The 25,967-nt window shown below is 44.6% G+C and overlaps 1 protein-coding gene across 1 annotated transcript in view; it reads left to right on the plus strand.

Annotated features, from left to right (window-relative positions):
- Nucleotides 1–25,734, plus strand: part of LOC147672485 (natural killer cells antigen CD94-like) — a 103,505-nt gene extending 77,771 nt beyond the window's left edge. The window contains exons 4-6 of the mRNA XM_086947998.1: nucleotides 8,348–8,487; nucleotides 19,721–19,833; nucleotides 25,534–25,734. Of these exons, the coding sequence (XP_086804124.1) occupies nucleotides 8,348–8,487; nucleotides 19,721–19,833; nucleotides 25,534–25,681 (401 nt within the window). The 3' untranslated portion in view covers nucleotides 25,682–25,734. The remainder of the gene's footprint in view (nucleotides 1–8,347; nucleotides 8,488–19,720; nucleotides 19,834–25,533) is intronic.
- The last annotated feature ends 233 nt before the right edge of the window (nucleotides 25,735–25,967 follow it).

A 25,967-nucleotide genomic window follows, 5' to 3' on the forward strand; every position in this document is an offset into this window, starting at 1 on the left:
TCAAAGGCTTGCCGGAGATCTAGCGAGATGCAACCAGCATATGGATAGCGCTTCGGGCCTCTGTCAACAGGTAGTGTAGTTTCCGGATGTTAGGGGAGGTACTGTGTGCCGGTAAGAATCCGGTTTGGTCTATATTGATCAACTTCGATAGGTGGGGGAAGTAGTTTTTTGGCCAAGACCTTACTCAGTATTTTATATTCCGTGGGTAGTAGTGATAGTGGCTTTATAATTAGCCATGTCGGTTTGATCTCTACCCGGCTTTGGTAATGAGATAACTAATGCTTGGGCTGTCGTAGCAGGCAGGGAGCCCCTCTCCCATACCGCTTTGTATAGTTCCACCAATTGGGGTACTAGAGCTTCTGTATAGGTATCATAGAATTCGATGGGGAGTCCATCTAGACCTGGCGTTTTATTGCGTGGTAGCCACCTTAATTTCATGTGGTGTAACGTGTCCTGTAAGACCCTTTCGGAGTGGTGCCGGAATTTCTGGGAATGTCAAAGTAGTTAGGAAAGCGTCTGTTTGGTCCCCATTGGGGAGTCAGGCTTCTTGTATAGGGCAGCCTAGTATTCTCTGAACGCCGAGTTGATCTCTCCCTGCGTGGTAACTTTGTCACCATTTTCTTTTACGATTTGGGGTATAACCACAGTTTGAGGGACAATGCGTATAAGGCGAGCCAATAACGCACCCGCCTTGTCACCCTCGCTATGTGCACGTTGTGTGTATGCCGCGTAATCTATGACCCTTAGCGATTCCAGCAGTTCCGCATGCCGGATTCTGCCTCTTGTAGGGGGCCTTTCTGCTCTGCATCTGTTATCGCCTCTTGTTCCAGCCTGCCCATTTGTCCCTCGACTTCCAACAGTGACTTGTGCAATTCCTGCCGTGCTCCCAATGTCGTACTAATGACCTTCCCCCTTATTACTGCCTTAACACCTTGGCTGCTGTGGTTATTTTTCCCCTGTGCTGGAAAACTCTTGTTGCCATATATTCATGACGAGCTCAGCTCGTCATCAGCACACGACCACCGTGGCTGATGACGAGCTGAGCTCGTCATCAGCATCGAAGGGGTTAAACGCGTCCCACTCTATCAATCTACTCGAGGCCGTATTGCTGTTGTCTGTAAAGTAGTGGTCAATAGTGACATAGTATTGCGGAACACTTGGTCTTCAAGAAGTTGTGGCCAAACGCGTCAAGTTGGGACCGGCGTAGGCACCCTGCCCCATGCGATAAGCAACTCCGGTGGGTTGTGGTCCAAAAAGGTCTTAGGGAGGTATGTGGATTTTTTCACCTGCATGGCTATCCCGTCGGAGCAAAACACTCTATCTATTCTGGTGTGAAGGTCGTGCACTGCAGAGTAATATGAGTATTCCTTCTGTGGTGGGTGTCGCATTCGCCATACGTCGCGTAAGCCCCATCCCTCCGCCCATCGTGTCAGTGCTTCAATTAGCTTGTGTACACTAGTACCGTGTAAAGGGGGGTGCGACCTGTCCAGAGATACATCCAGCACCACATTGCAGTCACCCCAGAGTATCCATGGATGTGCCTCCCAGCCTGCCAATGCCCCACTCAACACATCCCAATATTGATCCTGTTCATAATTAGGGGCGTATACATTGCCCAGGACCATCAATTGCCCATCCAGTGTGCCTTTGACAAATACATATCTTCCTAACTTATCGATTCTCTGTTCTTGTGCAACATATGGTACCTCATGTCTGATCCAGATCGTGGCTCCCCTTGTGCAATTGGAATAGGTGGTGGAGAATACCTGTCCCTTCCACCTCTTTCGGAGTTTTACTACTTCGCTCTCTACCATGTGTGTTTACTTCAAATAAACAATTGGTGCCCTTCGGCGCTGTAGTTGAGCATGTATCCTGTGGCGTTTGTGTATAGTGCCCATCCCCCTTATGTTTCAAATTAGAATTATGTATTTCCCGGCTGTATGCATCATTGTATTAACCATAATTAGGAGGTATGCAGTTTATCATATAGGCGGACCAGCACATCAATTAGAACAGACATTTCGAGACCGTAACCTTTCCCAACTTCCCAAATACTCGGTCCGATCTTAAAACTATACCGGACCACAACTCTTAAAAACGGACCCAATTTGCCTTTAAGGAACACAAAGGAGAATAAGAACTGTACCAAGAAAACCAAAAAAGAGGGCCTGCATAGCGCCTTCGCCGTATGCGGGGCAGGGCCTGTGCACTGCACGCGGTAGGGTGTTTCTGGCAGCTGCCAAGTGGAAGCTACTACATCACTAGAGCACTAATGATATCTAGCCTTTTGCAGAATATCTATCTTAGCGTGGGAGAGGGCAAATGCAGCTGCAAGTTGTAGGCACATAAAAGTTACAATACTTGTATGAGTTCATAACCCAAACAGGTCAGTGATCAGCTGTGGAGTCGCCGAGGGAAACAGGGCCACACTATCCTCAGAGTCCGATCCCTGCAACGCCTCTTCCTCTGAGGAGGACTCAGTGTCTGTCTGTGGAGTGTTCGTGAAGGTTGCCGTAGCCAGGATCGCCTGTTTCTAATTCTGACTTATTTGTTGCGACGTAACCTGTACCCGCCCAGTGGTTCTTCTCGGTCTACCATCTCTACGCCTAGTCGATGAGCCTTCAAAGGATCTCTGCCTCTTCTCGGCCTGGACTGCAATCTCCTCAGAGTTGGTTAGTTCCATCACCTCCAGCCAGTCCTCTATGTCTCCGGGACTTTAAAAAAAGTATGATTTCTGCTCGTGCAATATTTTCAGCCGCGCAGGGAAGAGCAGTGCGTACTGTATATTTAGGTCCCTGAGCCTGAGGAGGACCGTTGTTTCTGTACGAGCATCGTATAGTCTGGATATGAGGAAATTCTCACATTTTTGAAGCTGATCGTGCCGCCTCCCTGGCTTTCTGCTGCAGTGTGTCCCGGTCACGGAAATTCAGTAACTTCACTATAAGGGGCCTCGGAGGAGCACCTGGTTTTGGCCGTACAGTGGGTATTCTGTGTGCCCGCTCTATACTGTATTGCATGGAGAGACCCTCCGTTGTAACATGGTCCTTGAACCATTGCTCCATGTAGTCTGATGCATTCGGCCCCTCACTTTTCTCCGGCAGACCAACCACCCGTATGTTATTCCTCCTTGCTCTCCCTTCTGCGTCCTCTACTCGTTCCATCAAGGTGGCCTCCTGCGTCTGCAACTGTTTCACATCTGTTTTGGTCTATTTCTGCTTTGGTAGGAGCTCCGCCAGCGTCGTCTCATGATATTTCACCTTCTCTGCCGTTTTCGCGTGATCTGCCCTGAGCAAGTTCAGACCAGTGGACAGGGTCCCTATTTGGAGCTCAAGCGCTATTCTGGAGTCCTGTACTTCCTTTAATATAAGATCCAGCTTGTCCTCTGAGGAAGGCATCTTGGACGGGGGGACACATCCAGACCCCAGCGTGTTAACCGTGCTATTTAGGCTATCTTGTACTGGGTCCACAACCCCCTGATCCTGCTGTCTCAGCCTATTTCATCCCATCTTGTCCAGTGATCGTGCTGCGCGGGCCCCTAGTTTGAAGATTTGCAGGCAGGAGGGGTCCCGGCTAGGCACTGTTCTTTGTATTATACACGGCACGTCCCTTGCTGCTACCAGTGAGGTGTACAGTCCTGGCCACTTGTGTGACCCCAGGTCCAGCCACTCACCAGCTATGGTCGCATGGGTCTATTAAGGGTCTCAGCTCCTGCAAGGCTCCACAATGTCCAGCAGTGGGACAGATCAATCCCAGTCCCTTATGCGGTTTACCTCACGTCGTGTTCCCCCAGATTCTCTAACCCCTTGGTCACAGCACAGGAGGGTAGTGGGGGGTGCAATTGCACCATCAGGGATGTTGCAGAGTGCCCACACTCGCAATTCCACAGTGTCCGTCTAGTCTCCCACTGGGTGCAGTAATAGAACAGGGCAGGACGTCGTATGGTCCAGTGGGTCTCCACATCGGGTCACCTTTGGTATCTAGTCAGTGGTCTCATAATTCGAAGTCGCCTCCGCACACCCCACTTTAATATTTTGCACCGTGTTCTTTGCGTGGATCTTCAAACTATGCACCACGACTGTGTATTATGTGGTCTGTGCAGTTTCAGTGTACATATAATTGTGGGCAGGTATCGGCAGTCCCGGCCAGGCCGACCAGCAATAGTCAGCTCCTTTACAAATGACCGCCGCATCGAATGGGCGCACCTGGCAGGCCCCAGTCCCGTGCGGCAGCTTAGTCCTCCCCGCTTCAGTACTCAATAAGGGCTCGACACCGCCGTCTCCTCACCTCCGATCCGCCATGTGTCGTGGTGGGGGGTACACACTGCCTCATTTGTGGCGTAGGTCTACGGGGCCCACCGCCGGGGGAAGCAAGCCCACTGGCATCTACAGGCTCGCATAGGTTCATGCCCCGGAACGCCGTTAGGGGGGCTCTCCCGTCTGCTGGCGCGTCGTCTGTCGCGACTCCCACCTACACAAAGCCGGCCAGCGCAAAGACGCGGTACCCCATCCAATCAGAGCACCTGCCTCAGGCCCGATCTCAGACCACCGGAGGCCACAGAGTCAGCCTATCGTCCCGGGCTGCCGCTCCTGTCTACACCATGCGACCCCGGCGACGTCAGCGCACCCCGCCCCTCGCAGCAACGGCGGACCTGCACCGAGTGTCCGTGCCCTTCTCCTCAATTTTTTTATTTGATTGAGAGCGAAGTACAGTTTGTTAGCCTGGGCCCTTCTTTGCAAGAAGTGCTGTCTCTGAAATGTCCTCTTCTGTCCATTACTTCACCATGGTATTTATAAGTGTTTACCTTATAAAGGCTATTCCCTGCTGCTTTCCTTTTGAACTTTACTTTTTGCTACATGCATTTCGACAAAAAACAGAGAATTTTCATGTTGCTATAGTTTAACTTCATGCCTAAAAGTTCCATGAATTTGAGGAGGGTTGTAATTTGCCGCTGAATGCCAATTGGGATCTGGCTGCATAAAATGATGTTGTCTGCATATTGGAGGCTGTGCACCAGTCTCCTTGCTAGGTTTGGTGGAATGCTCACAACCTCAGATGGAAAGCCATCCAGGTCTGCTGCGCATATATTAAAAGGCAGAGGGCAAGGACATATCATTGTTTAAGACCAATAAAGGTCTTCTGTCAGTCCTGTCTATTTTAACTTGTACGCAGGTGTCTGTGTATAAATTGATTATTGCATTGAGGAGGTTCGGAGGTATGCCAAGTCGGGCCATTTTTACCCAGAGGAGGTCCAGTGGAACAGTGTCAAAGGCCGCTTTTAAGTCAACAAAACAAGTGTTAAGGTTGGAGGCTTTTTGAGTGGCCTTTTCAATGAGGAGGCTGAGGGCAAGGGGATTGGTTGTTGTACTCATACCCGCCCTGAAACCTGTTGGTGTGGCTGGGATGATGTTTTCAGCTGATGCCCAAGCTTCCAAGTATCCTAATAGGTTGGTGGTGTAAAGTTTGTCTTTGATGTCTATCAGGTCAAATTATCTGTAGTTTGCAGGAGTTGTCCTCGAGCCAGACTTGAGGATGGGATGGAGGATGCTTCTGGAAAATGGCAGGTTGAAAAGTGGGTTAAGGTACGTGCCCCAGAAGGGCTGATCCAGTTTGAAAATGGCATTTGGGAGATTATTTGGTCCTGGTGCCCCATCATCTGATCTTCATTTCATCAAGGAGTTTTCGACTTGTTTATATGTCAGCCATTTTCCCTCCAGTGATCTCTCTATGTGCTTTGGTCCCTCTGTATGTGTGCCTTTCCTGGTTACGTTGGTTGCTTCCTGTCCAGGACAGTCCTCGTTGATGTACGTTGTCCAGTCTGATTCTGTGATCCCAGCGTTATGATGAAAGAATTTACCATTTGCAAGTATGTTGATTTCTGCCTAGAACAGTTTTCTTTTTTTTGTTTTACTTGTGTGCAGTAATTTTAGCCATGTTTTTTCTTGTTGAGATTTTTTGGCTAACCAGATTGCCTTTTTTCGTAGGTGCGTTTCAATCCTGCAATTGGGTTCCTGGTAGGATAGTTCAGATGTGGGTCATTTTTTTGCTGCTGTCTAATTTCCATACCTAGCTCTATCTCTTTTTCCCTAAGGGATGTGGAGAACCAGGATCCCCTTTTAATGGTTGGATTGAGGGGTTGCGGGCGATAGAACGGCTAATTGGTAACTAGCACAGTTGTGAGATAATCCCAGTGAGCCCACTGCACATGATCAATGTCAGATGTGTTGGAGGTGAATTTGATTAAATGATCCATTATCTTGACAGTCATCATTCCTTCCAAGCTAGGCGTTTTAGGTTATAGGTGAGTGGTTGAACCGACAAAACATTGGTGAGAGGAGCTTTTGCAATGTGGACATGGAGCTCTACATTTTGGGGAAGGTGGTCGGCTCCAGGGATTATGGAATAACTCGTAATCTTATTGAACATCTCTTTGTTGACAAATGTGTAATCCGATGTTGAGTAGGTTTTATTTGAGATCCTGGTAGAGGCAACAGGTTGGTCTTGTGGTAGACAGCCATTAAGTGAACACAGTACCACAACAGTATACACAGACATGGCAAACTATATAAGTTATACAAGTACACGTCTTTGTACGCTGAGTTATGCCTCCGATTATAAGCAGATGCACTTATATTAGCGTAAAATTTTATATTACACCACACAATACATGTGTATATGAGCCCAAGTCAAGATTGCTGCTTCTATATACATATCGGTGCATTTATAGAGATTTACTCCTGTTACTAATACCTACAATAAGAACTAGGTGTAAATAAGCTTTCTTTACAGTTATTTGAAAGAATAGATGTAACACATGATACATGTGGACAGCAGACTATGGGGATACTGCCCTTCAATTTATTTATGGGCAATTATATAGAAGGCTTTGATCAAATAAAACTTTAATATGAATCATGTGCTATGTATATATGCAAGCATAAATGATTTACATTTGATGCTAAAAAAATCAACCCTTCCATACTTCTCATACTTACTCCGTCCAACTCATCTCAATCCTTCTGACTAATATGAATCTCCAAATATCCTTCTAAATCTTTTACCCTTCCTTGTTTGCTCTACCACCCAACTAAAAAGCCCACAACACATGACCAGTACATAAAAAACAACTCTTTACTTCACATGTTCAGATCCACTCCTATCCTATTATTCTATAGCCACTTCAACCTCTACTAAACCTCTACTAAAAACACAAGAAACCAGAAGCACAATCCAAACACAACTAATGCCCAAGAAAAACAAAACAAAAAAATTATACTAATCTACTAATTACTAATTTTGAATTCTGTAGTAGTGTGCTACTTGCTGAAAAAAAGCACTTCAAAGCCTTGTAAGGGGTTGTAAGCGCTACATAAATACATTTGCAATTACAATAAATTTGACATTCTTGCATGCATAACTATATTTGAGATGTACATAGTAAAAGAAGTGAAGAAAGTAACATGACATTTGTACAGCAAATAAGAACAATAGACAGTTCAGCTAATGTATGGTCCACAGATCAGTCTTTGCTAAAGAGCCTTGAATTTGTTAGAAAGTCTGGCACATCTCGGGCATAGGTTCTTTCTCAGAGAACACCCGTCAACACTCCCATGAAAAGGAATTTTATTTCACCTATTTTTTTAAATTGAAATAAGAAAAAGAGAAAAATGCATGTAGAAAGCTAGTTCATGTCAATTTATGTCAATGCAGACTGAATACTGCTGAATGCTGCATAGCAATCTCAGCTTAAGCCAGGTTATGCTGTCTAAAACACATTTAAATCTAGCAAGCATTATTGTTATAATAAATAAAATCTTGTTAACAATGTTAGTATGATTCTCCATCCCAGACAGTCTGGAACCATATCAAAACAAGCCACAGAAACAGGCAAGTTTAAGTTCCAGGAGGACATGCCCAGGGGATAGCGCAGGGACCACAAAACCGTGACTCTTTGGCCCGACTCCTCTGCAGTATTGGACATCATTGGCACAAGGTTTGTTCATTTTGAGCATTTGACCTTAGATTGGTTCAGGTTCGTTTGGGACTACCCAAAACTAGAGTAAAGATAGTTGACTGAGAATCATAAAGGACCAACATTAGACCACAACATGTTCAACATCTATACGATCTACAAGAACCTTGTGACCTGAATCTTTGGGATTTGTCTTTAGTTCGGTTCCGTTTACATGTCACTGTATTTATCAGTGACTACAATGAGGTGTCAGTTGCCAGTGTAACGTCATCTCTGCTCTTCCACGTCAACTGAGCTTACAAAGCATACAATAATCTTTTATACCCTGGTCAATAAAGGTTTTTTATATGTAATAATGCTGTGGTTTCCTCCTATTAGAATCAATGTGTGTGATATGCCCTTACAACTGGCTGAGTTTCAGAGGAAGATGTTATTTCATTTCTGAGGAATTTAAATCCTGGGCCTCCAGTGAGGAATACTGCAATTCCCGCCAGTCCCATCTCGCAATCATTGACGATGTAAGTAAAAATTTATAAATATTGTGTATATGCGTAGGCATTTAAATATGCTTTTGCATATGTCACTCATCGAGAGCCTCTATTGTGTACGTTTTTAAACGTTATTACTCACTTCTTTGAAGTAGCAACATTTGATAACAAAACTTGTTGCACATCATAAATGCTTTCCAGGTCAGGATGACAGGGATCTTTCACAACTTGTCAGCACAGCTCTGCTTGTCTGATTTTACTGAAAGTTGCAAAAGGGTAAGGATGGCAAGGAAGGTGGTTGGGGTTGGTTAGGGATTGCAGGTACAGCTTCTTCTTTAATTAGGGGCAGGAACGAACGGCTGTGTTATGTATGGCTCCCCCATTACTTCTCTACCCTTGCGTAGCAGTTGAAAGTAGGTAAGATGATTTTGGGGCCATACTTGACAATCAATTATAAACAGTGAATTTTAGGGATGATTTTCCCCTTGGCGGTTTGAGTGACGTCATAGAAAATTTGAGCTTCACTCTCATTGTGTATTTGATGTCACTCAGAACGCCTCGGTGAAAAACATCCCCTTAATTTGCAGTTAACTATCTATAATTCTCTATATTATTAGGGAGCAAGGAAGTGTGTGATAAGATGTTAGTAAATTTGGTTCCCTGTGTTATGTTTTTAATGTTTTCAATTCACAGGTAAATTGCCTGTGTGAATCCCAGTAGGTTGCATCACAACAGAACTAATAAGCATCTAATAAGCATTTACCACAAACATTTATTATGTTTCCTGACAAGTACCACTTTCCCTTATTTTATTAAAGATGAGTGGACTCCATATTATTGGTTTGAAAGATTATTAGCTTTAAGTATTCAGAGAACCTGGAAGACAAAAAAATCTCTCTATTTGGCAACTTGTAATACACTTAGGTAACCCGACTGGATTATGCCTGGTATTGATCCAATTGATGAATAACTCCGGTCACCATTCCGGCCTCACATCTAACTAGATGAAAGCAACCCAAAAACCCACTGTATGGCACAGGCAAATACAGGCCCTGGGTGTGGGACAAATTGATTCAAGTTAGTACTCGATCCTTCAAACTGCTGAGGATATGCTGCAAGATTTCAGAGGAGATAGTCGGAGCTGTAAAAATTTCCCCCCGACCGATCCCATCTGTAGGTCAAGCAGGAGAGCTAGATTTTTTTTATTTGTACTTAATTAATTTAATGTGATTGTTTTACAATTAGGGGCCGATTCCGATTCCGATTCGATAAACTAATCTGTATGACGATTCGAATCCGTAGCCCTTTCCTTAAGAATCGTACAATTCTGTCTGAATCGCGTAGTACGATTCGTACGCTAAATATACAACCGAATCGTTGTGAACCGTACGAAAAGCAAGTGAAAATCCATACAACACGGACCCTCACAGTGATCGGTACAAATCGTAACCATGCTGTATGACCCGACAAGTACGATCCATACCGGGGAATGAGAATGCGATTCATAGGGAAAATGTCACGTATGGGGATTCGTATGGAGTGCCACACAATCACAAACGCACCGTACCCCTGCAATCATGAGGTGTAGCACCGCACCCCTACTCACGTACCCTTGCAATCATGGGGTGTACGCACCGTACCTGGGGGAGTCTGTTTCGTACGCGGTTCAAGTCGAAATCTGCTTTTCCGGACAATTTGAGCTCCTGTAGAAAAAGAGTCGTACGTAGTGTTGACAAGACAAATCATACTTGCTGGGTCGGAAAATGCTGCTTCGATCCATATGGACGTCGCGTACTGCGTGTTCCAATTGCGATTCCTATGGATTTTTAAGTCGTATGGTCTTTCGTACGATTTGTACGGAGATCTGCTTTGGGTCCAAATCGTACTTCATCGTATGTACGGAGACGTTATAGGGTATGATTCGTATGGGAAATGTGCTCCGTACGGCTATTTTTAAGGGATTTTACCGAATCGGAATCGGCCCCTTAATGTATACATCTATTATTTTAAAGATATTTTGAAACTGCAACACTGCTTACTCTTAAAAAATGTTACTTAAACTTTTCATTGTTTGTAAACGCATCCTTTTTTTAAAACAAAAATCGGTTGCATTTTTTTTTAAAAAATGCTTTATTTAAGAGCAGCCACAGACATAGTGTTCTGTTTACCTCGCAGGCCACCATCTCTGTGATTGCTGCATTTTTTGAGTGGTTTGAAATGTGCAACCAACCTATTAATATGGATGACAGAGGTCAAATTACACCTCACTATATCTCTGATTTTTGCTACCTGACTTATTAGTATATAGGTCAATTCACAAAAACAGAATGGATTTTTTAAAAGACGTTGCATAATTTGCATTGACATTTCCCATCAACATTCTTACCTGCGTCAGGACAGTCCTTCATGATATGGCCCCAAGAGTTGCATTGTACTCCTGATCCATTGTCAAAGAAAGAATTGTAGGCAATAAGGCAGTATGTTTGTCAGACATGTAGGTTACTACAATAGTCACCATAGCTGTGGCTAGTAGATTGGGCCACAAGGCAGGCTCCAAGGGGCAGATGTATCAAAATACCTATTGGCGATTCTCAAATAGCGATTTTTTGAGTATCGCTATTTGAGAATTGCAAAATGGTAAAATGGTATGCATCTAAAAAAAATCGCAATTTTTAGCGATTTCTTATTTGCGAATTTGCAATTTGTGAATTCGCAATTAAGGAATAATTTCCCATTCATTTCTATGGGTCAGGAGGCCCATAGGAATGAATGTGAAGTTATTCTCAATTTGCGATTCGCAATTTGAGAATCGCAAATTGAGAATCGCAAATTGAGAATAATTTCAAGGGTGCAAGGGTGTCATAAGGACACCCTGATGCCCCCCTGAAATTTACATGTGTGTGCATATGGCCCTAAGTGCATGCATGTGCGCCACATGCCACCTTCACAAATGCAAAAAAGTGCATTTGTGAAAGAATTCGCAAATTACTACCAACTTCAAGTTAGTGTTAATTTGCGATTTCTTATTGAGGATTCGCAAAAATAAAATGCTAATAAGTGCTGATGTCCATGTGGAAGACATGCATTTTGATAGATGCAAATTTAAACCTCATGGTGAGTGCTGAAAATGCTCAAATTCACTGTTTGATGGCTCTCAGAACACGATCCAGACTTCTCTTCTATGGAAACATCTGAGTATTCACACATCATAGTGTGGGTGCAGCAATTCTGTGATGCAAAATTTCAAACTGCAACACCACAATCCTGCTGCACACTGAGCCGACTATCAAAGACCAAAGGTTGTATGATGGAATCCTGCATGCATTTAGCATGCATGATTTTACAATGCTGGCATTAGAACAAATGTTTCATTGTGACGCATTCCTTTAGCAAGAAAGTTGTTACAATGACTTGCCTCAGTGGGGTGCTGGCCTTTGGAATAGTTTGATTTACTATTTCAACACCAGACTGTGCAACAATTGTAAGGTGTTGGATTCAAAATCCAACACTACTCCACCAATGCGTCCCCCTAAAGCAAGTCATTGTATCGACTTGCGTGTGAAATACATGACAACAGATATTGCTGGCGCTGTAAAAGCACAGCGTGTTTCTGACTTTGTAATAAAGGATGTTTCCCAAGATCGAATAGACCACCAGTAGTATTTGAGCTGAACCAGGAGCCTTTCACGGTTAACCAGAGTATATGAATGGGCTCTTGTTGATAATCCCGTGACATGCATGTGTGCATACAGGATAGTCAGCAAATGGATTGAGCTCCATTTAGCTCCTGGTGTGTGCAGACTCCTGGCAAAATAATTGAGTTCTTTCACTCTCCTGGTGTGCTCAGACTGCTGCAGACTGACCAAGACATTGTCCCAGTGGACCTAGAATAGCCTGAGGTATATGATCCCTGCCCTGACAGCTGAGTAAATAGATGCAAATCAAATTTTCTGGCAATTGGACCACTACTGGGGACTTGAATGGGTACTAGGCATTGTTTGATACTATTGCCGCACTTGCCCTAACTCACTCCAGACTGTTGCTTTTGGGCGACTTCAACGTTTGGGACAATGGGGCCCTAGGGAGCCATCTGAAGGACTTACAATATATATGTGGAAACTGTGGCCTCGATCCACTGATATTGGAATCTACTCATTTAGGCGGACACGTGCTGGATCTGGTGTTCGCAAATCAGTCAGAGACTAAGGTGATTGGTATTCTATTCCAAAGTTGGGCTTACCATTCCCTAATTCACTTTCAGATCACGGTACATACTCAGGTGAACACAAATACTCATCCTGTAAACTACCGAAGGGGAAGGGACTGGTCCAAATTACCAAAGGACACGTCAAATCTCTTCTTTACCAATCAGACTCCTTTTGATCCAAATGAGTTGGTGGGCCACAACTATGATGTTTACTGTAATTGTATCACGGAGACTCTTGATAAACTTGCCCCCCTGAAAAATATAAAAAACAGAAGCAAACCATCAGCCCCTTGGTTCAGTGAGGAGCTGAAATTACTACGTAATTCACGTAGACAGGCAGAAAGGAAGTGGCGAAGACTCTATTTAGAGTCTGATAAGACACTGCTAAAGGTAGAACAAGCTAAATACAAAGAGGCCATTGCCAAAGCAAAGGCACTTTTTTATGCTACTGCCATACTTCAGTCCCCGAACAGCACAAAAACTCTCTTCAATATTACAAGAGACCTCTCCAACCCCGCTTGCATGAGCAATAGGGTGGTTGCAACCCAAGAACTTTGCGATGACATCGCTATCTTCTTTGAAGAGAAAATTGCCAAAATAGTGGGGGGGTTTGCTCAGGGTGAGGCTAGCTGTCAAGACGCACCTCTTCAGTCAGTAGAGGAGGAATTACTGGTGGTTTCATCTATGGAGAGTTTTCCCCTCTCACAGAAGAGCTCTTTACCAGCTTGGTGTTCAGCATATCCTCTGGGTCCCCCTCTGACCCCCTTCCTCACAGGATCTGGAAGGAGCATGCCTGGAGCTGTTTCCCTGGATGCGTATGATTTGCTGCCAATCCCTGGAGGAAGGAGTAGTGCAGGAGGCATGGAAACAGGTAGTGGTAACCCCTTTCTACTTAAGAAGCCCTCGCTGGATCCAACAATCCCAGCCCATTTCAGGCCTATATCTCTTCTGCACTTTCCCATAAAAATCCTGGAGAAAGTGGTTAGCAGGTCCTTGTCAAGCTACCTGGAAGATAATTGTTTATTGGACGGGGATCAATTTGGATTCCGCCCAGGTCATGGGACAGAAACTGCATTGGCAACCATGTTGGACACTCTGCGAATGCGAGCCGACAATAGTAATTCCTCAGTACTGGTACTGTTGGATATGTCGGTAGCATTTGACACAGTTAGCCATGCAGTTTTGCTAAACAGGCCGGAGAAACTCGGCGTGAAAGGCAAGGCTCTGAAATGGTTACAATCTTATCTGTCCGATAGACAACAGATAGTGACCATGAACCTGTTTGCTTCCCCTAAGTCCTCGGTCCATTATGGAGTACCACAAGGCTCGTCGATCAGCCCTATCCTCTTTAATATATACTTGCAGCCTCTGATCCCTATTATAAAATCTTATGGGATCGAATTTATTAATTACGCTGATGACACCCAATTAGTGTTCTCTCTGGGGGGGAAACATGCGGTACCTATGGACAGATTCCAGGAGTGTATGGGTCAGGTCTCCGCCTGGCTCAAAGCAAACGCCCTTCAATTTAATGAGGGGAAAACGGAAGTAGTCTGCTGCTCAACGGTTAAATTAAATCAACAGATACCGTGTGAGCTTAAGCTCTCGCCGGGGGCCGATCCCTGCGTCCCAGTAAAGACCGTGCGGAATCTCGGAGTGTTATTTGATGAAAACATTCAAATGGTGTCACAAACTAACAAAACAATTAGTGTCTGTTTTGGTCTGCTAAAAGCACTCAGGCAGATTCTCCCCCTCCTGCCCGATGACGCTAGACCCCTGGTGGTAAGGAGCACAATTCTGGCTAGACTGGATTACTGTAACTCCCTTTATTTGGGTGCCTCCTTATACATCTTGCAGGGGTTGTAGAGAGTCCAGTCAATAGCGGCCAAGTTGGCGCTTAATAGACCAAGTAGCTCCTCTACCACAATGGCCCTGAGAGACCTCCATTGGTTGCCTGTACGGGACAGAATCACCTTTAAATCTCTGTGCATAGTTTACAGAGCATTACACAGTACGGGTCCTTTACCAATGCAGGAAAGATTCACATGGTACAAGCCCACTAGGTCTCTTCGTTCCTCTAATCTAAGTCTGGCAACCACTACCAGATTTAAGAGATCTAGGCTGGGAGGCAGAGCCTTCAGCATAGCAGCCTCTCGCCTATGGAACGAGCTGCCCCAGAATATCAGGCAAGCCGACTCCTTGGTAGGTTTCAGGAAGAGCCTAAAGACGTGGTTATTTGCCAAAGTCTGAGACCCTGGCGCCCATTATTTAGCCTTTCAATCTGCAGTTTCCATCTGATGATGTTTTTTCCCCCAGAGCGCCAGGATACCCGTAGGGTGACAGTCGCGCCATACAAAAGCAAAATACAATACAATACAATACAATACAATGGGACAGACAGGGCAACTTTGGCCCCTGTCACAGAACTGTGTTAAGTGAACAAATAATTGCTGCACCATACCCAATTAACAGGCATCCTAGTTGCCTCCACATGTTGTGAACATGTATTCCATGAACTTATGACACATGCAACTGCTTGGAGTCTATGCAACACAATAGCAATTTCACACAGAGACATCCCCTCATTCATGGTACCACAGATGATGCCACTCATGCAGTGCTTAAAATAATGTGAGATTAAGAATTCTGCCCATCTAATCCACTCACATTTTTTGCTTTTTAATCAGCTAGTTTCTGCCCTTTTACTGTGGGTGAACATCATAACTGGCGACTCACCCACGGTAAACTTATGGTAAATTGACTTTGTTTGGTTATCACCAGTGTCTACCTTTTAGATAAGGCCACTGTGGTGCAGCAAGGGTAAAAGGCATTTGACTGGTTAGGCATCTGTTCACACATGTGTGCAAACATGTAAGGGCTATGCAGGGGAGACACTTGTCTTTCAGTGCCCTAAAACTGCATACAGTAAGCCTGGCATAGGGAGGACCCTGCAGGATATTGACCTGTGGTAGGCTTCATAATGTTAGTGTACACTCATGTGGAAAGTCAATGGGTCATATGTAGGTAATTTCCATTTTGCGATTCCCAAATAGCGATTTTTAAGGAATCGCTATTTAAGATTAGCAAAATAGAATGTAGGTAAAAATGTGCAATTTTTTTGCGAATCGCAATTAAGGAATGAGTGTCCAATTTATTCCTATGGGCTAAGAGGCCCATAGGAATGAATGGGGATACATTCTCAAATTGCGATTTGCTATGAGAAAATCGCAATTTGAGAATCGCAATTCCAAGGGTGCCAGGATGCCCAAAGGACACCTGTTGCACCCCTGGAATGTGCCTGTAAGTAAATGTGGCGCACATACATGCCCTAAACACTTTGATTTTTTTTAAAAAAATGCATTTTTGAAGGAATTCGCAAAATACCATCTACTTGAAGTAGGTGGTATTTTGTGATTCCTTATGCAAAAATCGCATTTTTTAAAGCACCCCTACATAGCATTTAAGGAATTGCAAAATTGAGATTCCTTAAATGCTATAAGCAAAATAAGGAATCTCAATTTTTGCGATTCCTTATTTTGCAAAGTGGCACCTACATATCAAAACGCCGTTTGCGATTCGCATACGCCGACATTCGCCGAATTTCGGCGTTTGCGAAGCGCAAACGTCTACCTACATATGCCCCAATATGTTTTACTGTGTTGTCTGCAGTGCCACTGCATTATACATCCATGGGGAGGGCCGCCTTAGAGTTCAGCTTTGCTTCATTTTGGGCCTACAGAGACAAGTGACTCGCCGAATTGGGGAGTAACCTTTGTGGGAAATTCTATTCTGCTAGTTTCAAAAATATATCCGATGGTCCATGAATGTCATATTTCTTTGGCTAGGCTCGAATTTAGTGCCTAGGCCTTTTGTCACTTTGCTGTGCCAAGTTAAATACATTTCTCTCCATTGGCAGGGAAAATACCTTCCCACGGAAAGGGAGCAATTGACAGTGTTTCACTCAGCTCCTGACAAGGAAAAGGGCGGGGCAGAATGATCTGCATCAATCAATCAATCAGATGTATCACTGTACCAGGGATGCACCTGTCCAAGTACCCTGAACAAACAAAGCAGCCCAGACCTCTAGAGACGCAATTTTGAAATGTCCCAGCAGACAGTGCAGGAGGTTTGGGACAGGGGTAGAGAGGTGATGTAGCACCCCAGGACAGGTCAGAGGTGCATCAGTTCTGGTAATTTCAGCCCCCACTTCAAAGGTACAGAGCATAGGGAGAGCTCTCTCTTGGTTGCGATTTTCTTCTGGACACTGTGGGCGGAGGCAGCAGCCATGGACAATTGGAAGGAAGAACCCCCTGATGCCATCTGGACTAAGGACATTATCTTATGTTGAGCCCGGGACAAGTTGGCATCCCCAGGATCATAGAAGCTGGCCCCCTTACACCGCCTAAGGAATAAATGGGGGAAAGACAAAGACGTCTACAGTAAGGAGGTGAGTAGCCTAGAGGAAACAAAGGACAAAGGCTGGACAGGGAGACAATGGAGTCAGCCCCCTGAAAAGGTTGTCACTTTAGAGGCAAGGGGGCCTAAGGAAAAATCCACAGGTGGCTAAGGTTCACCATCAGGAGCAGACTGAGTTCAGAAGTGTGTAAATTGTCCCAAAAGGGGCTCAAGATATCTGCAGGTAAAGGTCTTGGCATTTGATCCTCCAGCGATCAAAGTGCGTGGAGCTCTGTTACTGGCTGTTGCAAATTCCCAGGGGTGGCCCAGGGCCCATGGTCACTGCAAAGATTGCTACAAGTTTTTGCCCTGGAAGTAGGCATGAGTGGAGCCCCCTCTAACTGGAGACCTGGGGATCCAATACACCCAGACCATGCAATAAAATGGGGGCTCGGACCCCATCCCCAGACCCCCTCCTTCAGGAGGAATCTGAAAGCTGCTTGGCGCCCCCATGACTGGAGGAGGAGGGGGCCAAGGACTGCATTCCTGGGCCTCAAAATCTAGCAGGTGCAGGGAGAGTACCAGCACCTGTGTCCAGGGAGAGTGGGTGGTAGTCTTGACATGACGCAGCCTGACTGCAGTAGCAGGCAGGGCACAAGAAACCTTCTAGCTACCGCAGCAACACAATTGAGTGCGGCTCATGTGGCGATCCGGCGGAGTAGCCAGGGGTGGGCTACTTGAGTTGCTCCCATCGTGAAGAGCACTCAGAGGTTCCCAAGTGGGACAGGACACCACTCAGAAAAAGAAAAGCGAACAAAGTGAAGTGGAAAATATAACACTGGTTTCTACGATGCTCCAGCAGGCATGGCCAACAGAGTGATGGTCAATATTTTGCTTAGGATGTAAGGTCTGTGGGTGGGTGATTGCTAACTCAATTTGCAATCTCTGATTTTGTACCACAAAGGCATGCTGCTAGTTGAGACTTGGACGGGTCAAGTGTCAGCTGTGCCAGGCCTCCTTCTGTGTCGGCCAGCGCTGAACTGGGGTGGTGAGGCGGGGGCAGGGGCAGGTGCGAGGAGGGATGTAAATGATAAATAAATAAATAACTAACCTCAGCGTCAGGACACCACCGAACAGCAACCAGGAAGCACCCAGGCTCTCCTGACCAATCACAACACTGCAATGCAGCGTTGTGATTTGTCTGAGCACCGTTGTTTGTTCCTCAGACGGAGACTGGGGGCCTGAACATGTTCTCCAAGCAGGCTGTACTGCAGGGTCTATGGAGAGCTATCAAAGTGAGTATGACTGTTTGGACAGCTCAAGAGGTTCAGTCCAAACAGTAATTGTGCACTTGGAGTGGGCAAACTACTCCTCCCCTGCCCTGCTCTGAAAGCACTGCAGCCCCGCCCACCCGCAGAGCAGCACGGAAACATCAAATAATAATAACATTGCTATTATCATTTCTGTTTGATTATTTACACTGCTTAAAAGCAGTGGGGTGCCGCCACTTCCTCCTACAACCTTAAATAAAACAGGGTCAATGGGCCCAGGACAAGTGACAGCGATCCCAGCAGGTTGTTGGGAACACCTCTATTGTGCGCTGGGGTAGGTGTGATGTACCTCAACTTCAAGTAAACCATTCCCAGAATATGTGCACTGGCTCATAAAATATGTGCCATGTGATTTGAAGTTCACGTTATTATATACATGAAGACAAATTGGTGTATAGCCACATAAGGATTTATGATTTTTTTCTACTATCTTAGGGACAAAAAAACTGACAATTCCAAAGGATGCTCACCTCCACCGTTATAGGATTTATACATCTATAAAAACAGTTTCGTGTCCCTAAAAAACAAAGTCAAAAGTGGCTACTGAACAACACCTAAAAAGGTGTGAAATTCGAAATTTGTTAGCCACATTATCCCAGTCTCAAAACCCCGCTATGCATTTTTACCTAGCTCAAATGCCACTCATGCAGTACCACATTACACAATCTACAATATCAGGGATGACTTAAAATGATCACGTATAGATGGGATTCATCATTTTTATGAGAAACATTTGAAAGACAAAAAAACAGTACATAGGTACTACGATACTCTGTGATATTGGAGATATAAAATGCAGACTATGATGTACTAACAGACCTCACGACCAACAAAGTGACTAACCAATTTCAGAAGTTTTCTCAAAGTAGCAAAACCCTCTCACGCCATTTTTTTTGTTGCAATTCCCATTTCAAATAACTTCTCCATTCAATCATACCATCTCTGGCACACTAATCTGAAAATGTATTAAAACACTCACGCAGCCTCTCAATTTCATCTCATTTTCATTTTTCCCAAGTAATGGGAAGGGTGAGAGTTAAGGTTAGTTTGGAATGGTTGTGGTGGGAGATAAGCTTATGTTAAGTTGAATTTTTGGATTTCATAGAGTTTTTTAAAAAAATGGTATGCCCTACCTATGATTGAAACTGCTAACCACTGCTTCCCAGCTTTAACGCTGGCTGTTTCAATTAATAGTGTGTGTGTGTGTACCTGCATGTGTATTTGTGTGCTTTGTTTTCTATGTATGAGATGTAAAAAGACCCTTTTGATGAGTACACTAGGCAGCATTTGCATACCCTAAAACTTAACTTAACAGGTGTTTCTTTCTCAGGACTTCTTAGAGGACTTAGAAATGAGTAGACGCTCCTTTTGGATTGGCCTCCAGTACAATGACAACAGTTCTGAATGGACATGGCTCAATGGCTCCACGCTGCGAAAAGGAAGGTAGGTGGCAAATCACATCTAGTAATTTCTACCCTGGAACAGAGATATAACCTGTATTTTGTTACGACTGCACATCAACTTGAGTTGGAAGAGGAAAATCTTGCGCTAGAGAAGTGCCAGATGCAAAAAATCGCCTGTATGTTAAGGTGTGGGTTGGGGTACTGAGTGCGGCAGCCCATCTTTTATGGAGATTCAGAAAGAGACAAGCATGAACTATAGTCTTCCTTCCAGGCAGATTGCTTGTCTGTCTCTTGCATTGTAGGAGGTTCTAAGGAAGAAGCAGACCTATGGTGTGTGGTTCCAAAGTGAGAGGAAAGACAAAGTTAGAACTGCAGATATTTACCTCAGCAACAGACTGGAGTGATCGGAGAACAACAAAAGGTCAAGGAGATTTGGATAAACAATAAAGAAAGCTAATGGCAATGGCTTTTAGGGTAATAGAAGGGAGCTAGAATGTCAAGAGAAGGAGAGTTTCTGACATGTCCTCTCTTGAGCATTGGTGGATTACAAGCATTGAGTGTTGTATATACCCTATGGGAGAAGCTGTAAGGTGGTCTCCTACCACAGCCCTGTGAGTGTGTTCAGAAGTTATGAGTGAAGGAGAGTTTCTGACATGTCCTCTCTTGCCATTGGTGGATTACAAGCATTGAGTGTTGTATATGCCCTATGGGAGGAGCTGTAAGGTGGTCTCCTACCACAGCCCTGTGAGTGTGTGCAGAAGTGATGAGTGAAGGAGAGTTTCTGACATGTCCTCTCTTGAGCATTGGTGGATTACAAGCATTGAGTGTTGTATATACCCTATGGGAGAAGCTGTAAGGTGGTCTCCTACCACAGCCCTGTGAGTGTGTACAGAAGTGAAGAGAGATGGAGAGTTTCTGACATGTCCTCTCTTGAGCATTGGTGGATTACAAGCATTGAGTGCTGTATATACCCTATGGGAGAAGCTGTGAGACTGTCTCCTACCACAGCCCTATGAGTGTATGCAGAAGTGATGAGTGAAGGAGAGTTTCTGACATGTCCTCTCTTGAGCATTGGTGGATTACAAGCATTGAGTGTTGTATATACCCTATGGGAGGAGCTGTAAGGTGGTCTCCTACCACAGCCCTGTGAGTGTGTGCAGAAGTGATGAGTGAAGGAGAGTTTCTGACATGTCCTCTCTTGAGCATTGGTGGATTACAAGCATTGAGTGTTGTATATACCCTATGGGAGAAGCTGTAAGGTGGTCTCCTACCACAGCCCTGTGGGTGTGTTCAGAAGTGATGAGTGAAGGAGAGTTTCTGACATGTCCTCTCTTGAGCATTGGTGGATTACAAGCATTGAGTGTTGTATATACCCTATGGGAGGAGCTGTAAGGTGGTCTCCTACCACAGCCCTGTGAGTGTGTGCAGAAGTGATGAGTGAAGGAGAGTTTCTGACATGTCCTCTCTTGAGCATTGGTGGATTACAAGCATTGAGTGTTGTATATACCCTATGGGAGAAGCTGTAAGGTGGTCTCCTACCACAGCCCTGTGAGTGTGTTCAGAAGTGATGAGTGAAGGAGAGTTTCTGACATGTCCTCTCTTGAGCATTGGTGGATTACAAGCATTGAGTGTTGTATATACCCTATGGGAGGAGCTGTAAGGTGGTCTCCTACCACAGCCCTGTGAGTGTGTGCAGAAGTGATGAGCGATGGAGAGTTTCTGGCATGTCCTCTCTTGAGCATTGGTGGATTACAAGCATTGAGTGTTGTATAAACCCTATGGGAGAAGCTGTAAGGTGGTCTCCTACCACAGCCCTGTGAGTGTGTGCAGAAGTGATGAGTGAAGGAGAGCTTCTGACATGGCGTTTGTTGAGCATTGGTGGATTACAAGCATTGAGTGTTGTATATACCCTATGGGAGATGCTGTGAGACTGTCTCCTACCACAGCCCTGTGAGTGTGTGCAGAGGTGATGAGTGAAGGAGAGTTTCTGACATGTCCACTCTTGAGCATTGGATGAGTAGCAGCACAGGCATTGCAGCATTGAGTATAGAAGGGGGGCTTGTGTTTCACGCTATGAGCATACATAGCAAATGTCTTCCTGGCACGGCTAGGCCTTTGTTTTGTGATACCAAAAGTTCAGTTGTGATTGTTAGCAAGACAAAGTTAATGATCCGATAAATAGTCTTTCTTGGTACATATATATATTTAGCAGGCTTGGAATATTTAGACGTTCAACAATTACAAATGTCTCTTGATGTGTGCAGAAATCATGGTTGGACTGCTCAGGAGATTGCCTGTTGCTAGGCTCTAATCATGATTTTCATACTTTCATGCAATGTTACTATAACACTGACAAACCGCAATTATTTTATGAGGAAATTATTTTGTTTAAACTCTTGGCCTCGTTGGGGTTAGAGATAAAGTCATATTTTGTAGAAGTTTTGCAACCTTGTTTTTTTTGTAGAGATTACGGTATACAGATGAGTCTTCCTTCACTTCCTTCATCCCTCTGGGAATCAAAGGACATTACAAGGTTACCTCAAAACCAAACAGAAAGGCTCAGCCCTGGCATTAGAACCATGTGCAGTCTTCTGCATGCAGGTAGAAAAGCACTTGCAATTGACGTCAACACTTTAAATCTAGGGGTAAGGAAGGTTTTTTCCTTCCCCTTTGAAGTTGTGCCACTTGGGGATCTTTGCTCTGGTAAAGCTGGGCAAAGTTTTATCAACTTTTTTCTTTGGCAGTGTGGAGTTTTACCAACCCAAAAGATGTTGAGCTGGCAAGGCTTTTCAGAAGGAGGGATGTTTGGACAACATATTCAGTTTTTAGTACTGTGATGCCAAAGTATCATTACAAGAATACTGTGACTTAGGAAATATAGGGCCATATGTATGAACACATTTTTTCATAGACACAGAATGGGTAAAATCCTTTGATACATCTGGCCCATAATCATATATCAAATAGTCGACAACATAGTAATCCTGGTGATCTGGTGCACACATTAAGTATGCGACACTGTAATACCGTAGGAGAGAGGAGAAAGCCTGTCCTCCATAACCCAATGAGAAATGTACAATAATTATTATTGGTACAGTATGTAAATACAATTTATTAATCATGCAATTAATCAGTATAGCAAAGTCTTGGTAGAAACTTCATATTGTAGGAGCTCCAAAAACAGGTGGCATACATGAATAATGTGCACAAGTGCTCTGTTACAATATATACTTTCTAGGGACTGATGCTAAAGATGTCTACAATTACAAGGCTCAATATTTGAGTTCATTGAGTGAAAATGTGTATCATCAACATCACTCCACTAGTAAAAGTCGACGTTCAACCCCACACATAATTTATAACAGAGTCATCATCAGGACCGAGTTGGTAGCGACCAACACATCACTGTGGCTAAATGACGTCAATTGCTTTGGCAAAGTGGGAATCAATTCACCTTAATGGAAACACTTTGCAAAGATCAGTAGTAGGGGCACAAATGATTTTGGAGTTGTGGCAGACCCTTATTCCTGGCAAAGCGTTACTTCTGGACAACCACAGGTGGAATTGGTGTTAAAGCACACTGCTTTGCAGAGAAGGTCTGCTTTTTTTCCACAATGAGAAAGCTCCCACCTCATCAAGAACACTGTTTGTTTTTGTTTCTCAAAACAAACATTATGCCAACTGCTTTACTATGCTTCCATGACAGGATGAGCATGCTGGCAATAGAGTGTTTGCCACCTGGCCCATCCAGCAATCTGTAAATGAGTCCCTGAGTCATTTCATCTGAATTGGACTATTTCAATAGTTTTCAGATAGGATTGTCTTTTACTGCGGATTTAGGGGCAGATTTGTGTTGGGAATGCGCCACGTTTGCGTCACGCAACTGCGGCGTAAACGTGGCGCATCCCTACGACCCATTTACAACGTGACGCATCTAGGCAGATGCGGCACGTTGTAAAGCCCTGCGCCACTTGTGGGCGTTCCGGCGCAGGGTGGGCGTTCCGGGGCAGGTGCGCCTCGCAAAAGTGGCTGAGTAAAATCTATAAGATGTCACTCAGTCACTTTCAGGCCCATGCTGCGTCAAAACCCTGCGCCTGCTTGAAGCAGGCGTAGGTCTTGAGGCAGCATTGTAAAGATGGGGCACCCCCGAGCCTTGCTGGAGCTGCGTCGCGCTTGCAACGCAACTCCAGCAATGCTCCACCTTTACAGCACAGATGCGTTACACATCTGTGCCGTTTTTGCCCCATGGTGCGCCGCATTGTAAATGCGGCGCGCCATGGGTAGCGGAGCAGTGGCGCAAAATAACTGGCGCATCCCTGGGGATGCGCCAGTTATCATACATCTGCCCCTCAGACTTCAATAACAAACATAGGGGCATATTTACAATAAATGGCGCATCCCTGCAAATCAGCAAAGATGCGCCAGTTATTGTGCGCCATTTACAATGCGGCGCACCATGGTGCAAAAATGACACAGATGCGTCACGCATCTCTGCCGTAAAAGTGACGCATTGCTGGAGTTGCGTCGCAAGTGCGAAGCAGCTCCAGCAATGCTGTGGGGGCCCTATCTAGTTAATGCAAAAATGCTGCGTCAATCCTTACGCCTGCTTCAAGCAGGCGCAGGGTTTTGACGCAGCATGGGTCTAAAAGTGACTGAGTGAAATCTTGTGGATTTCACTCAGCCACTTTTAGGAGGCGTTCCAATGCCGGAACAGCCCCCCTGCACAGGAACGCCTACATGTGGCGCAGGGCTTTACAACGTGATGCATCTCCCAGATGCGTCACGTTGTAAGTACCCCCGCACCATGGAGAAGGATTTGCGCCACCGCTGCATCACAAAAGTGATGCAACGGTGGTGTAAATGAGACGCAAGGGGTTTGTAAGTCTGCCCCTCAGTAGGTCTTTAACATTCGACAGAGGGTCCATCAAACTGCCAGGGCGGTGGGGGCTTAACCTGCTAACCCTGCAGCAGCACAGCTGCTGAATTTAGAATCCCCCACTGCTCTGGCGTGAGGTTTTGGCCAAGGAATTGTTGACGTGACAGTAACACTTGTGGTGGGATTCTCTGCTTTTTTTTTATAGAAGTAGCCCCAAAACTGTGGCTTTAAAAAAAAATCATACTGGGAGTTTTCACACTTTGCATATGATTCATATTTGATTCCTCCCTCTCAGCTCTTTCAGAACATGAAGATGCAAATCAGAAATGTCATTAGCATGGTGGGCCTTCCAAGACCACTTCTGCTAGTGGCCAACCCTTATTCATGGCAACAATTGTCCACGTCCATGTGCAAGACTAGTCCCACTTCCAGTCTGCATAAAATATTTTGGAATTTTGTCCAATCTTTACATAGCCCCAGATTGTCACCCTATAAACTAATAAATCTCTTGTAGTCTGAAACACGGATTAATTACCCCCTTTCTGCATCAGAACAAGCTGTCAGTCCCTTCTCGGTTTCCACTCCGAGGCTTTGGAATGTTATATCTTTCTCCTTAAGATGCAAATCACCTCACAGCACTTTCTCAAAATACGCTTCTTTTTTAAGAGTCCTAGTGATATTGTTGTGAGTTTTTATTTTGAATGAATTTCCAAGACTAAATAATATATGCTGTCACTGAAAGCCTAATCTAGGAGAAAGATCAAAAATTGTTCACACATTCAGCAAAACTACAATTGATGCACAGTGATTGCAGCATTGGGGCAATTCTTCTTGCCGGTTCATCTCTTTCTTTTTCTCTGACAGTATTCCAGTGAATACCCACGAACCTGGAAACAGTTGTGGCTTCTACTGGCACAAAGAGATCACCCCTCTGAACTGCAGCTACAACACCAAGTGGATCTGTCAGAAGGAGGCGATCCTGTTGGGCAAGAAGTGTTTTGTCACCAACTAGTAATCCAAATCCGGAGCAGAAAGTTCTGATGAATTGAGTTTAAACACTGGACTATCTCACTTTTAAATAAAATATATTCCTGTGTATTTTTTGTTTGCTAAAATCTGCCTTGAAGATTAGCGCCAAGCCTGCGTTTGAGATTTTGAAAAAAAACAAATCTCTTTTATGATCATATTACTTGATAAAAAATTGATTGTTACCTTGATTGTTGTGTGTATGGCTGTCAGAAGAGCCTTTTACAGTGTAAAACGTCCTTTTTAAAAAAAATATAATCGCTCATATTGCC

The sequence above is a fragment of the Lissotriton vulgaris genome, unplaced genomic scaffold (assembly GCF_964263255.1).
Source record: "Lissotriton vulgaris unplaced genomic scaffold, aLisVul1.2 SCAFFOLD_689, whole genome shotgun sequence".
Lineage (NCBI taxonomy): Eukaryota > Metazoa > Chordata > Amphibia > Caudata > Salamandridae > Lissotriton > Lissotriton vulgaris.